Source organism: Eretmochelys imbricata, chromosome 3 (assembly GCF_965152235.1).
Source record: "Eretmochelys imbricata isolate rEreImb1 chromosome 3, rEreImb1.hap1, whole genome shotgun sequence".
Lineage (NCBI taxonomy): Eukaryota > Metazoa > Chordata > Testudines > Cheloniidae > Eretmochelys > Eretmochelys imbricata.
The window spans coordinates 26,527,182-26,543,372 of NC_135574.1; the positions used below are offsets into that span (position 1 = coordinate 26,527,182).

The 16,191-nt window shown below is 37.5% G+C and overlaps 1 protein-coding gene across 2 annotated transcripts in view; it reads left to right on the forward strand.

Annotated features, from left to right (window-relative positions):
- NBAS (NBAS subunit of NRZ tethering complex) overlaps positions 1-16,191 on the forward strand; it is a 409,249-nt gene that overhangs the window by 88,920 nt on the left and 304,138 nt on the right. For both annotated transcript variants that reach the window (XM_077812510.1, XM_077812511.1), the window contains exons 20-21: positions 3,030-3,134; positions 3,529-3,665. In XM_077812510.1, coding sequence (XP_077668636.1) covers positions 3,030-3,134; positions 3,529-3,665 — 242 coding nt within the window. The remainder of the gene's footprint in view (positions 1-3,029; positions 3,135-3,528; positions 3,666-16,191) is intronic.

Here is a 16,191-nt window from a genome sequence, read left to right on the forward strand (position 1 = left end):
AGTAGTAATTTAAGCTTAAAAGTGTTGAGTTGCTACATTCATTTGAGGTTTGAAACTAAACATTGAAATGGATTTTCCCCCCCCAATGTATGAAATTGCACTTAGTTTGACCAAAGCTAGTGGATTATACGGAATTCAAATTGTTCACAAATTTTAAATTCCCAAATTTCACTCTCTCTCTCATAAATTTAAACAGTCATTAATGATTTTGTTTGTTCTACTTAAATGAACACCATCCTCTTGAAATCTCGAGAATAAAAAGCTTCAGATAGGACAACTGCTCCTATCATCTTGTTGATTTGTGTGTGTGTGGTTTTACAGTCACAATAGCTAACTGTTTTTCAATTTTTTTTCTTTGTTGTTGTGTGGAACACCCACAGAAATGGCAGGGAGGGGTAATGACTATAGTGGGGAAACAGTGCAACTGGTTATATACAGAGTACTGTGAAATGTACAGAGTAAACTGATGAAACAAAATTTGTGACTCTTAACAATTGTAAGCAAAAAACAAACCAAAAGTGTCCATTCTGAAGTTGATAATGTCTTTTTAAAGTTAAGTATGTGCACATTATATGTCCAGGTATTTCTAGAAATTTTTCTTTATTCCAAAAATATTTAGACTTAAATCTTAATTGCTTAGCCAACTACTAAGACTTCAAAGATGAGTATAAAGAAAAGGAGTACTTGTGGCACCTTAGAGACTAACCAATTTATTTGAGCATAAGCTTTCATGAACTACAGCTCACTTCATCAGATGCATAAAGTGGAAAATGCAGTGAGGATGTTTTATACACACAAAAAGAAAAGGAGTACTTGTGGCACCTTAGAGACTAACCAATTTATTTGAGCATGAGCTTTCGTGAGCTACAGCTCACTTATGCATCCGATGAAGTGAGCTGTAGCTCACGAAAGCTCATGCTCAAATAAATTGGTTAGTCTCTAAGGTGCCACAAGTACTCCTTTTCTTTTTGCGAATACAGACTAACACGGCTGTTACTCTGAAACCTGTCATTATACACACAGACCATTAAAAAATGGGTGTTTATCACTTCAAAAGGTTTTCTCTCCCCCACCCCACTCTCCTGCTGGTAGTAGCTTATCTAAAGTGATCACTCTCCTTACAATGTGTATGATAATCAAGGTGGGCCATTTCCAGCACAAATCCAGGGTTTAACAAGAACGTCTGAGGAACAGTGCGGGGGGGGGGGGGAGAATAGAAGAATAGGTTACCTTGCATAATGACTTAACCACTCCCAGTCTCTATTCAAGCCTAAGTTAATTGTATCCAATTTGCAAATGAATTCCAATTCAGCAGTTTCTCGCTGGAGTCTGGTTTTGAAGTTTTTCTGTTGTAATATCGCAACTTTCATGTCTGTAATTGCGTGACCAGAGAGATTGAAGTGGTCTCCAACTGGTTTATGAATGTTATAATTCTTGACATCTGATTTGCGTCCATTTATTCTTTTACATAGAGACTGTCTAGTTTGAAGAATGTCCATGGCAGAGGGGCATTGCTGACACATGATGGCATATATCACATTGGTAGATGTGCAGGTGAACGAGCCTCTGATAGTGTGGCTGATGTTATTAGGCCCTGTGACGGTGTCCCCTGAACAGATATTTGGGCACAGTTGGCAACGGGCTTTGTTGCAAGGATAGGTTCCTGGGTTAGTGGTTCTGTTGTGTGGTATGTGGTTGCTGGTGAGTATTTGCTTCAGGTTGGGGGGGCCCTCTGTAGGCAAGGACTGGCCTGTCTCCCAAGATCTGTGAGAGTGATGGGTCGTCCTTCAGGATTGGTTGTAGATCCTTGATAATGTATTGGAGAGGTTTTAGTTGGGGGCTGAAGGTGACGGCTAGTGGCGTTCTGTTATTTTCTTTGTTAGGCCTGTCCTGTAGTAAACCAGTCGGAGAACACTTCAATCTCTCTGGTCACACGATTATAGACATGAAAGTTGCGATATTACAACAGAAAAACTTCAAAACTAGACTCCAGCGAGACTGCTGAATTGGAATTCATTTGCAAATTGGATACAATTAACTTAGGAATTTAGAGAATAGAGACTGGGAGTGGTTAAGTCATTATGCAAGGTAACCTATTTCCCCTTGTTTTTTCCTATTCCCCCCTCCACCCCCCCGCGTTCCTCAGACGTTCTTGTTAAACTCTAGATTTGTGCTGGAAATGGCCCACCTTGATTATCATACACATTGTAAGGAGAGTGATCACTTTAGATTAGCTATTACCAGCAGGAGAGTGGGGTGGGGGGGGGAGAGAAAACCTTTTGAATTGATAAACACCCATTTTTTCATGGTCTGTGTGTATAAAACATCCTCACTGCATTTTCCACTTTATGCATCGGATGAAGTGAGCTGTAGTTCACGAAATCTTATGCTCAAATTGGTTAGTCTCTAAGGTGCCACAAGTACTCCCTTTCTTTTTGCGAATATGGACTAACATGGCTACTACTCTGAAACCTGTCTTGTATGAACAGCGTGACAGTGGAAATGATAGAAATTTACATTAATCATAAATTGCTTCTACAGATCAGTGGTTCCCAAACTTGTTCTGCCGCTTGTGCAGGGAAAGCCCCTGGTGGGCCAGGCCGGTTTGTTTACCTGCCGCATCCGCAGGTTCGGCCGATCGCGGCTCCCAGTGGCCGCGGTTCGCTGCCCTAGGCCAATGGGAGCTGCTGGAAGTGGCGGCCAGTACGTCCCTCGGCCTGTGCCACTTCCAACGGCTCCCATTCGCCTGGAGCAGCGAACTGTGGCCACTGGGAGCCACAATCGGCCGAACCTGCGGATGCGTCAGGTAAACAAACTGGCCCGGCCCGCCAGGGGCTTTCCCTGCACAAGCGGTGCAACAACTTTGGGAACCACTGCTGTAAATAATCATTTCTAGAATAACATGCTGAGCTATATTAGTTTTTGACTAATGTAAGTGTCTACTCCTTAGTTAATCTAAGATGCAAGAATTTCATGACTTTTATCAACATACTTAAATCATTTTTTATTAAACCTTTTTTTTTTAAAAGGAAATCCTTGGAGGGCCTCATGCAGCTGAGCAGAGATATGATGCTGAATTCTTCAAGAAGTTCCGAAATCAGAATATTGTACTTTCAGCAAGAAGTTATGCTCGGGTATCAGTATTTATTTTTTTCTCAGAAGTTTAAATTGCTGTTTTTGTTAAAACTAATTAAATCCCCATCACCACATACTGAAATTCACCCAATTTATTGTTTTTTTTTTCCTGTTTGAAGCTATGAGAGATTTTAAAAATAGGAATAATATATCTTGAATGTTGTATTTGATTAGTTTTGTCTGACTGTAAAACGGGACAAGATTCCTCTGCTCTGTCAAGCTTCCAGATTATGAAAACTTTTCAAATAAATAAATGTTTTAGTCACTCATCCTTTAAAAATGCATGATGAAATCAGAATTGTAGTGTTTGCTGAGCAGTAATTGGAAAGCAGAATTATTCTTAAACTGTTTTTTCATAGTGTAAAACAGAATATTTTATATTTTCCGGTCTAGGAAAGCAATGTGAGAGCCCTAGAGATCTTGTTTACATACCATGGTTCAGACTTGCTTCCACATCGGCTGGCAATTCTCTCTAATTTTCCAGAGACCACCTCACCACATGAGTATTCTTTTTTGCTGCCTGAAGCTTGGTAAGAAAGCACTCTCTGAATATCAGTTACTGGACTGCATTTTCTTTTTAGAACATGTTGAGAGATTTTATTCTAAAAGTGTGGCTGTAAACTTACACACACACCCACACCCACTTCCCCAGTTTTCAAATTGTTTTTATGTAACTGTCGTATATAATTGTTTTGTTTCGCTGTTGACCAGCATCAAGAGAGCACTCTGGAATTTACTTATTGAATCTCTTTACTTTCTAGTTCATATAGTTTTCACTTTGACTTGTCAAATCACTCAGTGTAAATAGGTAAGAATCAGTGGCTTTCTACCTCCTGCTTGCAGAGATTTTTCAGGACATATGGTAAATCTTTAGGTGTTGAGAGCATTTAAATGTACTTACTCCCTTTTCACATAATAAACCCTATCAGGAGAAGTGTCCACTCTGACTTCCCTTAAGAAGCCCTGTCTAGCACTCTGTACAATTTATCAAATGCTGTGCTTCAGTGGTGCATGTGAGTCTTTCCATAATTTGTTTGTAACATGCATTGAGGTCCTCGGGTGTAAGGCACAATAGAAATGCAAATTATTATTATACATTCTTTAAATTAAGAAATAACTGAAGTGTGGAAATTTTACCTGTTGCTACTGACCTTAAAGTGACTCAGGAAACTTGGCAGACTACCTCAGATGAAGAGAGCATGAGGACGATAGTCTAAAATTCAGATTTCACATACAAAATGGTTTTTAAGTTAGGTTTTAATTCCTTCATCTTCTGTTTTACGAGAGATCTCCCAGATCCAACATCAGAAATCTTTTCCCTAAATGATCCGTTTCCATCTCCGTTGACATCTGTAGATGCTGCAGGATGCTGTGACACGTTTTCTGAGTCTGTCATTGATTGTGAAGCTATTACCACAATCTATGAAGATGTGGGGAAATTTACTGATAGGTTCTGTACGACTCCTTGTCTCCCAGGCAAAACTTCAAGACCATTGATTTCCCTATTGTGACAGGGTCCGGACAGATGGCTACAGGAGAGTAATAGAAGGCACATATATTAGCCCCAGGTTAAGTAGGTCCCTTTTCCCTGGGTAAGGTAACAGGGAAGGTTCCAGAACAATCAGGAACCTTCTGGAGACAATTAAGACAGACAGGCTGATTAGAACACCTGCAGCCAATCAAGAAGCTGCTAGAATCAATTAAGGCAGGCTAATCAGGGCACTTGGGTTTAAAAAAGGAGCTCACTTCAGTTTGTGGTGTGCATGTAAGGAGCTGGGAGCAAGAGGCGCTAGGAGCTGAGAGTTAGAGCACATACTGTTGGAGGACTGAGGAGTACAAGCATGATCAGACACCAGGAGGAAGGTCCTATGGTGAGGATAAAGAAGGGGTTGGGAGGAGGCCATGGGGAAGTAGCCCAGGGAGTTGTAGCTGTCGCACAGCTGTTCCAGGAGGCACTCTAGACAGCTGCATTCCACAGGGCCCTGAGCCGGAACCTGGAGTAGAGGGTGGGCCCGGATTCCCCCCAAACCTCCCAACTCCTGGTCAGACACAGGAGGAATCAACCTAGACTGTGGGTTCACAAAAACGGCCAAACTGAGAGCTACCGTGAATCTCCAAGGCGAGCAAATCCACCAATAAGCGCAAGACCCACCAAGGTAGAGGAGAAACTTTGTCACACTATATAAAAGCTTATGAAAGAGGCTATTCTCTTTTCCTGGATTAAATACAGCCAAGTACTATATCTCAGTTTCTGAAAAAAGAATGGAAAACCTAATTTCTCTGGTATTACAATAACAATGCTTTCTAATCATAAAGAAATAATTTTCAACAGACTCCTTTTGGGTGTCTGACTAAAACATTTGCTTTAATGAGTACTTACTGTTTTTATTTTCCCTTTTGGAAATTGCCATTGTATATACAACATACATAAGGAATAGGTTCTCTAGCATAACTGATCTAAAACCACCAAAGCATTTTGTGCTACACACTATTTTTACTGGTAACTACTTCAAGATATTTCATACTGTATCTGAATGAAACCGAGAGAAGTCAAATGAGATTTTCTTTGTACCTTTAAGCTTTTGGAACAAAAACAAGAGCAGGAAGCCCTATGTATTACAATCAATGCTATTGCACTTGAGCTTCTATGGCTATCATCATAGTGCCCTTTGTTAATATTTTCAGATCTCTCAATCTTTGTATGTTGACTTGAGGCATATTTCTCATTTGGGAAGAAATTGATTGACTTCTGAAAACTGTGAAATGGGATTTTAGTCTGTTTATTGTCCAGTATCTTCTGTATTTAAGCAGTTATTAAGATAAAATATTACTTTAGACAGCAGCATAATACAAATAAAAGAGCTGAAAGATAGCTGTGTAATTGCTTAACTTAGATCCTTAAAGACCATTGTAATCTCAGTACCTGAGTGCCTCCAAAATCTTTAATGTATTATACTCATAACTCATACTCATATTATACTCATATATTATTATTCCTATTTTATGGATAAGGAATTAATGCACAGAGTGACTGTGACAGTCCAAAGTCATACAGGAAGTCTGCTTTGAGTCCCAGGCTACCACCCTAAACGCTGGACTTCATTGTTCCTGTCCTGCAACATATTAACAGATTCTGAATTCTAGTTTTGCTGACAATGTTAAATCATTCCATTTTAAACCAGTTGTTCTACCACTTGTTTAAAACTTGGAACTTTTGCATTTCTAAAACTTTATAGGATTTAATGGGAAAAATAGTAATATGAAGTTAAAAAATAAGTTTTATAATACACAACAAATCTGAGATCAAAAGGACTCCACTTAGCTCTCTGAAATGCATGTGTGTATGTACTGCATGCCTTGGAATACAAAATATACCAGTCTTAATAATTACACTAAGATTACTGTAGGCTTTACTTGCACACATTTAGAGAAATAGCAGTTATAGATAAAATGGAGGAAAACTTTTGATGTACAGTACTCATGTTACTGATTATCACCTTCTGAATATTGAAACAATCTTGATGGCTTAATTTTCCTTGGAACTTAGTTTTATCAGGGGTTTGAAAACAGATGAAAACACACATTGCAATAAACGTTTACTCAGTTTCATGCTATAAATTCTAGGTTCAAGACTCTTGAATATATTTTATGTATTGGTTATCATTTGATGATTTACATGATGAACCTATGTAAGTCATTTGCAGTTTCTACTTTTTTGTTGTGTTTTGAACCTTTCTGACTTGAATAAGGGTCTCTGAGGAAAACTTCTAAGGTAGGGGTAACAGAATGGAGCTATGCCTGTTCAACCAAGAGAACATACCTTCATGAGATTTTTTGCCCTTGTGTGGGTGACTGAATTTCAATATGATTACAAAAAGAAAAGGAGTACTTGTGGCACCTTAGAGACTAACCAGTTTGTTTGAGCATGAGCTTTCGTGAGCTACAGCTCACTTCATCAGATACATACCGTATGTATCTGATGAAGTGAGCTGTAGCTCACGAAAGCTCATGCTCAAATAAACTGGTTAGTCTCTAAGGTGCCACAAGTACTCCTTTTCTTTTTGCGAATACAGACTAACACGGCTGTTACTCTGAAATATGATTACAAAGTAATGACACCGTTTTTGTGTGACAAATGATGTAACTAAAAATAAAAAAAGCCACTTGGGTTCCTTCAGATTTATGCCCTTACACTTTGTGGCACACTTTTCAGATGTGGTTTGGAAACTGGTATCTCTCTGAGAAATATTTAGGTGTCTATAACTAGAAGAACAGTGTGCACTAGAAAGTGAATGAAAGAGAGAGCACCATAGAATGCTACTTCTAGAACTCTTGACTACTGTAGAGTTCCATAAACTAGAGTAAAATTAATAAAGAGTAATAACTGATATTTGCTGACATAGGTCATCTGAATGTGTAGCTAGCTAAGCTGTAATTTATTGAGCCCTCTCCTGAATTGTAACTAAAGGCAGAGGTACAGCTGGTTGACATTGTAAAGCATGAGACTGTTAACTCACTAAATTATTAAAATATGTACCACAGAGCAGGCTTTCTCAAACTGTTTTATAGTGTGAACCACATCTTATTCTAGAGATTCTTATGGACATTTCTTCGTCGATTATTAGCAAGCAGACCACCTTCTTCCAAATTTAGGTCCCTTAACATCCCTGTAAAAAAAAAAAAAAAAAATGCAACAATAGATTACATTAAAAAAAATGAGGGAACTATTTAAGGCAGCTTAGCAGCTAGAAACAAGGAGACCCAGTACCATGTGAACAGCTAACTCCCCAAAGGCCCCTTTTTGAAAACCTTTTCCTCAAATAAGAGTCTATTGCTAAAGATATTCCTGAGCTTTTATCACAATGAAAACAGTTCGTTTAAAAGAATAAATGAATTACAAAAGGGTAAAAATTTCAAAAGCAGCTAATTCCCATTTTCAGGAGTCAGTCATATCGAAAGTCAATGTGACTAGGCTCCTAAATGCCTAAGTCTTTCTTGAAAATTGGACTTAGGCTCCTAAGTCTAGGTAAAATTGTCAAAAGTGCCTGATAGTTTGATCTTGTAATTAACAATTGTTTTATAATGCACACAAAAAAAAACAGAGTTAAGATTTGTAATTACTGACTTATGGATGCTTTAGAATGCAATCTTAATGTTTCTTCACATAGTTTTAAAATGAACTATTACAGTATATGAGAAGTAAAGTGCGCAAAATGCATATTGCAGTGTCTTTGGTACCACCATGTTAAAAAAATGTGTGATTCTGCATTTTAGAAAAATAAATAATTATCAGTGATCCTAAAGGTGTATAGAGATTCTGGGAACACAGAAAGAATCTGTTTTTCATCCTGAAAATACAGTAGAATCTTAGGGTTACGAATACCTTGGGAATGGGGGTTGTTCATAACTCTGAACAAAACATTCTGGTTGCTCTTTCAAAAGTTTACAACTGAACATTAATTTAATACAGCTTTGAAACTTTACTGTGCAAAAGAAAAATGCTGTTTTCCCTTTTTTAAAAATAGTTTACATTTAACACAGTACTGTACTGTATTTGCCTTTTTTGGTCTCTGCTGCTGCCAGATTGTGTACTTCCAGTTCCAAATGAGATGTGTGGTTAACTGGTCAGTTCATAACTCTGGTGTTCATAACTGTGAAGTTCTACTGTAAATTTTTCTGAAAGTTATTTCCTGGATTTGACTGTTTTTACTGTTACGTTTTATGTAGAGTGGATGAGCTTACGTGCTTTCACAGTAGATCATCCTCACTTTAAAATCATTACTCTGTCATAACTAGAAGACTTCTTTGCTTTAAGTTGTTTCATACCAGTGTTTCAATTATAAAAATAGATTGGAAGTGTAGAGCTCAGAGCTCATAAATCAGAATTGAGTAGACTTCATTATTTAGTAGTTGTAAGGAACATTTTTGAAGTCTTATCTCAGAAAGACAAGTTTTAGAATGTCTAATAGAGCCTTTATTTTTCCAGCACTGCAGGTTAAGCTTTTTCTTATTTCAAAGCATACTTTTCCAGATGGCTTGTTTCCTGCATTGAAGAGGCTTATTAATAAATCAAGCTTTTTTCCTTTTTCCCACTCACAATATTCTTCACAGAAAAAAGGGGAGAACTGCTTCTTGAGTAGAAATTGGCCAAGTACTTACTATATCTGACATTTGCAGAATGTCCCCTTTGGTCAACTAGCAAATGTTAAGACATCACTGATTTTTGGTGTCTAAATCATTGTTCTTTCCCATCTATTAAGACCGCTATTAGGACCATAAAAAGAGAGAGGAAAAATGAACAGCATGTTTCATTGCTAACCATTAACTCACTGATATTGCTTTGGTAATTGTATTGTGACAACCTGAGGCAGGAGCAAGAGGAATGAAAGGTGGTCACCTTTGAAAAGCCTGTTCTCTTTTAGTTTTGTGTGCACTTGTAGTTGTTTCCACCCTACACTGTTGACTCCCATATTCAAGAAACATTGTTCCATTACCTGATTAGTGAGTTGGTTTCCCAAGCACTTTTGCCTCCCTATGTAAATGATAAAGTACTTAATCTTTGGCCTTAGCAGCAGCTGTGAAGAGTTGTGCAATCATGGGTCGAGATAGTCCTTTTCCTCTACTCATGAAGAGGTGGCCGTGTTAAATCTATGGCCACTCTTCATAGTCCTGGGGTGGATTTGCAGACTCTAACTCGACTGGTATATATGGTGATCCTAGCACAGGAAGGTGTGTCCTGGGGAATACTACACATGCACATTTTTCCTCCTTAAAGGCTCCCTTCTGGTGCACTCTCTGTAAACTATGAAGAGGCTGAATGATGCAACATGCTTAATAGACAACTGTCATTGCTTGGACAGCTGCAAAATGGAGATGGGGTGGGAGGTACTTGGTGTAAAACAATCCCATTCTTAATACCTTTTACAAAGACATATTTTATATATATGTATATAAACCATTTCCTGCTGAGAAGCTAAGGCTCCACACAAATAATTAAAATAGGTCCGTAATAGGTAACTAGTTTTTTGAATTGGAATGCTTCATCTGTAGTACACTAGATCAGATTTGGCCCAGTTCAGTAGTAACAAAGTTACCACCTTGTGCCTGTTCCTCAATCTACTTGTATTTGAGATACGGTGATCATCTTTTGAGTTCCTTGCAGACATATACTCCAAGTGGACATGGTACCAAATTACCACCAAAGTAACACCTTTGTTGTTAGTTGCAGCAGAGATCCCAAGGGTGAAATGGGCATGCAGACTGAATTACCTCTCTTTCTGGGGAAATGTGCATTGCCACTGGATAGCTATATCTATTCCTAGGGCAAATTACATGACTGTATTCTTTAAGGGCTGTCAGTCCAGCACATTTCAGGAGCTCTACATTCATGTGTACACAAAAATGAAATGTCAATATGATGATTAAAACATCACAAAATATGCATTCTAAACCCAATAAAATATATTCGATACCGACTTTCCCAACAAAAGTGAGCACTGACGCGCTCGTTCTCTCTGTCTCTTGTGTTGAAATTATTTGGTGCCCAGTGTAACTTTCAGGCAGTGGTTGAACGTATGTAAAAATAACTTACGACCAATTATTCATAGGTAGTTTTTGAAAAACTGGAATTTTATTACTTGTACAGTTCATACTGTAAGATAAACAGATGACCCTATTTATGAGCTGAAACCAAAGGAGTTCCTCTTTCAAAACCCCATTTCCCCCACAGAACCACCATCCTATGCTCCCAACAATAAATTTGTAATGTATCAGACTTTTTTTTTTGTAACATAACCTTGAAAAAATAGTAATTGCATGTTAAATTAGAACAAAATATATATTTTTTGTTTTGGTTTAATACATTTTATACAGCCTATTTCAGTTCATGAATTTTTCTCAGTCACTTTTGGCTCCTGGAAGAACTTTAAAGCAAGGACCTTTTTTTCCAGCATAACTTTATTTTTGTAATGAAATATTGCCATATATGGAATAGCTAGTGTATTGTAGTGGCTATGGAAACAAGATTAGAGCAGTACATCCCTCTTTGTTATTCTTAGGAGAAACATAATAAGATTTCATTTTTTCCTATAAAAATGAAAAGCTGATTAGACAACCTAATCAAAATGAAATGAACGAATGTGTGATTCAGTACTACATTGCTTTTAGGTAGCGAATATTGAACATAAAAGTACTTGGCCTTGTACTTTTTGAAATAGGTTTTGTTCTTTTCATTAATTAAACTGCTGTGAGATGGCATCTGCAACATTCATAAAATTTGAAAGCATCTTTACTGACTCTTACATTGTTATAACAGTAACTGCTGTGGTCTTGTGGTTGGAAGAGGATGGGGGTGTTAAATTATGTTTCTGGACTTGCTATTTACTAGCTGTAACTTTGGACAACTCATTTGAGGCCTGTGGAGATCAGTAGATCAGGCAATTAGTCTGTTTATCCGTCCCTTAGTGTTACCTCATCTGTAAAAAGAGTAATATTTTTCTACCTTACAGAACTGTTTAAGCTTCCTTAATATTTGCAATGTGCTCTCTGGTGCTGTCCAAGTGCAAATATTTTTTTCTGTGATCTTATTTTGTATTACCATAGCTCCCAAAAGCTCCAGTTGTGGTGAGGGCATCATTGTGCTGTATACTCTACCTAGTAGACTGTAAACTCTTCAGGTAGGGAATATTTTTTGTTAAATTTAAAACAATGGGGCCTCCTAGATGCTATCATAATACAAATAATAAATAACATATAGCAAGATTCAGTCACTGCTCTGAAGCATTTACAATCTAATCGTAGCTGTAACAAACAGAGGGGTAGGAGAGAGGGGACATGGAATATTTTGTTTTTTTGTTTTGTATTATGGCTAGTAGGCCTGTTTAGTTGGTGGTTTGGATAAATTTTGCAAGTCAAACGTCTGTCTCGGAGAAGTAGTGAGGCAGACAGAGAGAAGATAGCTCTTTTCTAATGACTATTTTAATGGATACAATTAGAGTCCTTAGCTTATTTTAAAACTATTGCCACTGGGATTTAAGAGAGAATCTCAGTGGAAAATAATGCCCTTCCCTGCATTATAAATACATAACCAGAGCTTTTTTTCCTTTACTCTTAATTTCCTTTTTCTTTTTACTGCATTAAACTACCATGTTGCAACATTATAGCTGACACTTTAAACTCACAAAAGTCAGGGAATTCAAATGTATCGTTCTCCCAACAACCATAACTCAGTTATATTGCACATTATACTGGTAGTAAAAATGTACACTTTAAGATAGTAACTTTTATGTATATTCCTCTGTTTTTGCTCTCAACTTTCCCAAATATTCCTGCTGGGCTGAAACTGTCCCTGCTTGTTTTCAGCTTCAAGATGAATGTTTACTAGATACTTTGAATGAAATCCATTCAGCTGCTTGAGGTGAGGACAGGAATACCTTCTTAATAATTCAAACAAATAAACTTTAAAACTTCATAATTCCAATGTGTCAAGTTATCATTGATAGGTAGGTAAATGGTAGGCTTAAATTTAAAATAATGTTATAGACCGTTACATTTGCTTTTCAGAATGAAACCATTCTACTTAACCTGTTTTTTAGTTATCGCCTGCAGCACTGTAGAGTTTCAAAACTCTCCTTGCCGCGCCATGTTTTGTGTGCGTGTGCGTGTGTGTGTGTGTATAAATGGTGCGATTTAAAGCATATAGAGTTTTGCGAAAGTGTCCAAAGAGTGCCAGAGCTAAGGTTCTTTGTCTCTGTTTTGTCTACTGTTTTTAATAATAAAAAAAGGAGGGAAAAGTGAATGTGTTAAAGTCTTCTCTAGAAATAATATATTGACCTGGGAGAGCTGCTTGAATGGCCCCATGATGCAGAGAGCTGAGCCAGTAGGAATTTTATTCTCCTGGTCAGGTCACCCAAGCCAGCCAGGTTGAAGGATAGAAACCAGACAAAAATTAGTCTCATGGCCCTCCAACCCTTTGGGGATTGGGCATGATGGTGACAACCTAATTCCATAAAACACTTTTGTTATGGAAACAGAAGAACAAATAAGACACTAAATACTGATCCTTACCCTCAAATGGACAGCATGATGGATATCGGCCAAACTCTTCTGACAGGATGCTGTTACCCTGAACATCTCACTGCTGCAGGCTCATTCCAAACTTCAGGTTAGTTTTTGAAATGTGAGGACTGTTACAGATTGGGAAGTCAGCCCAAGAAATGGAAAATTACAATGTAGACATCCTTCGTATGAGTGAGTGCAGGTGGCCAGGTGCAAATAAAATCAAAATGAAAAACAGAAATAAATTTGATTCGCTCTGGGGCGCCAGATGGAAGAACAGAAGAAGTTGCATTGATCTTGAAATCTACCACACAAAGAACCATTTTAGACTTGGAACTAGTTAATGGCAGCAATATACAAGCAAGATTTCAAACACACTATATACACGTGGTGGTTATTCTGTGCTGTGGTTATTCTGTGGTTATTCTGCGCTTTCAGTAACATTCTTCAGGATCTCATCAGCAAAGGCCCACAACATGATTTTTATAGTAGAATGATACGAATTCTGTAGTTGGGATAGTCATGGCATGATGGACATAATGGATCACTTAACAACACTGGTAAGCATATTCTTGAATTATGTTACCTGAAACATTTTGTTGTTGGAGAAACACTTTTCTCATAAAGAAATAAAAAAAAAACAACAACATTGATTTTTAGAAATGCAGTCAGGTGATATCGAATAGATGATTTTGGTGTACAAAGGTAGTTTTAGTAGTCACTTCAACACATTTGCATATACAGAAGCACATATTTAGGAAGTGATTATCAATGCATTGCTATCATGAAATAAAATTGGGGAAATTGCCTCTAAAGATGATCACAAGAAAGATGAATATCTTTAAACCCGAGGACGAAAAAATAAGGAATGATTTCTAATTTTACTTTCAAAAAAGCTGTCAAATGTGGCTGAAGTAGTCTTTGATGTAGAAAAAGCATGGAAGCCATTAGAAAACCTTATATTAAGATGGCAAAGACTGTCCTTGGATTTAACAAAGCTAGGAAAGAAGAATGGATTTTTAAGGCCCGGTGGGACACTGTTGCAGAAAGAAAGAAACAGGTTAAATCTACTTAATGTCTTAGGGCCAAAAGAGTGTAAATAACAAAAGAAGGAATATAGGGATAAAGATAAACCAATAAAAATATCAGCCAGGGAGGATAAAAGAGCATTTATTGATAGGCATTGGTAATAGGAATGGCAGCAATGAAAGATTTTTTTCAAACCACTAAATGACTTGTTGGAGATTTTAACCATAGCAGAGAAGATCCAGTAAAAGATAAACAAGGGAAAATCCTTTACTACCTTGGAGGAACAAAACGAAAGATGGATAGAGCATTTCCATAATATCCTTAACAGGCCTCCACCAGAGATAGCATTCAGCTTTGGTAATGTAGAGAAGATGGCAGAGCTTGATGTTTGCTGTCAGGAAATTATCCTGGATGAACTGAAAGCAGACATTCATGGATTGAGAACAATAAATCACCAGGTGAAGATAAAATCATAACAGAACTGCCTAAGGCAAGTAGAGAGGACAACCTGAAAATCCTATTATCCCTGATATGGGAGAAGGGACATGCCCCCAGAGGAATGGAAAAGGGATTATAACAGCTCCTCAGAAAGGTAGATTTGAGTGATTTTGAAACAACTAGTTTGGTATTGTGCTGCTTTCAGTCCCAGGGAAAGTCTTCTGTGTAAGCACCCTAAATAGACATAGAGATGCCATAGGTAGCACACTACAACAAGCTGATTTTCATCCAAATCAATATTGTGTGGATCAGGTGTTCACCTTCCATAATGTCGTGAAGAAAAACAATGAATGGCAAGTGCCAATAGTCCTGAATGTTGTAGTTTTTCAAAAGACATTAGTGTAGATGGAGAATCTTTTTAGCAGATGATACAAATCTATGGTATCCCCAACAAAATAATTCAATAAACAGTCAATAAACCAGGAGCTAATGGACTGGTTAATGTTACCAGTCAATGGTAACTGGCATTGGTGTCAGGCAGAATTGTATCTTGTCTCCTATATTGTTTGGAGTCACTATTGACTTTATGTGACAGAGTATCAGTAAGGAAAGGGGTATTGTAGGAGTAGTAGGCGAGCTTGGAGAATTACATTCTGCAGACAACATCTGTCTTACAAATAAATCAGTCAAAGATATGCAGAGAAACAGAGATGTTCTCTCAAATTCTCTCGAGCAAATAGATCTTGTTATCAATAAATCAGATGGAAGTTATGAAAATTTACCTACCAATAACTTTACTCACTTAGAAGGTGAAGCCTTGAAAACTGTTAATAAGTAGTAGTATGTCTCATGATACCAGTGTTTGCGTATTTGATATAAAGTCCAGAATAGGTAAAGCAAGTGTTGTATTTTGAAAACTCAATACAGCATGGAAGTCCAATGCGATCAGCAAAACCACCAAACTTAAGATCTTTAGAAGCAACATCCCAAGTGTCTGCCTATAGGGGCAGAATCCTAGAAAATAAATCCATCCATTGGCAATTGAAAAATTTACAGTACAGATTCATGGATAAAATATGTAAAATGGACTGATAGGATAAGTAATTAAGAGACCTAGAATGGGCACAACTGCCTACAACAAAACAAGCAAGTATGAAAGGATGGATGGATGTGGGACATCTTTTAAGAATGTGTGATAGTAGGCTTCCTATATGAGCATTGCTGAGTAAACACCGAGAAAAAGGCAGAGGCGCTGACCTAGAGGCACACTCTCAGCTGAAGTGGCATTATTACATATGAATATAAAAGACTTGGAAAAATGAGCTTAGGATAGCGATGGTTGGTGCCATCCGACTTCTGTTTTATGCACCTGATGGTGTGGGAAGGATTATAATGATACATTATAAGAAGTTATTTCTACCAATACATTTTGTCTTCATTCAGTGACATTGCAGTCCATTGTCTATGGATTGTGACTCTTGAGTAGAAAGTTCAGAGTTTTTATTTGCACTCAACTTGTTTTTGTGATGAAAG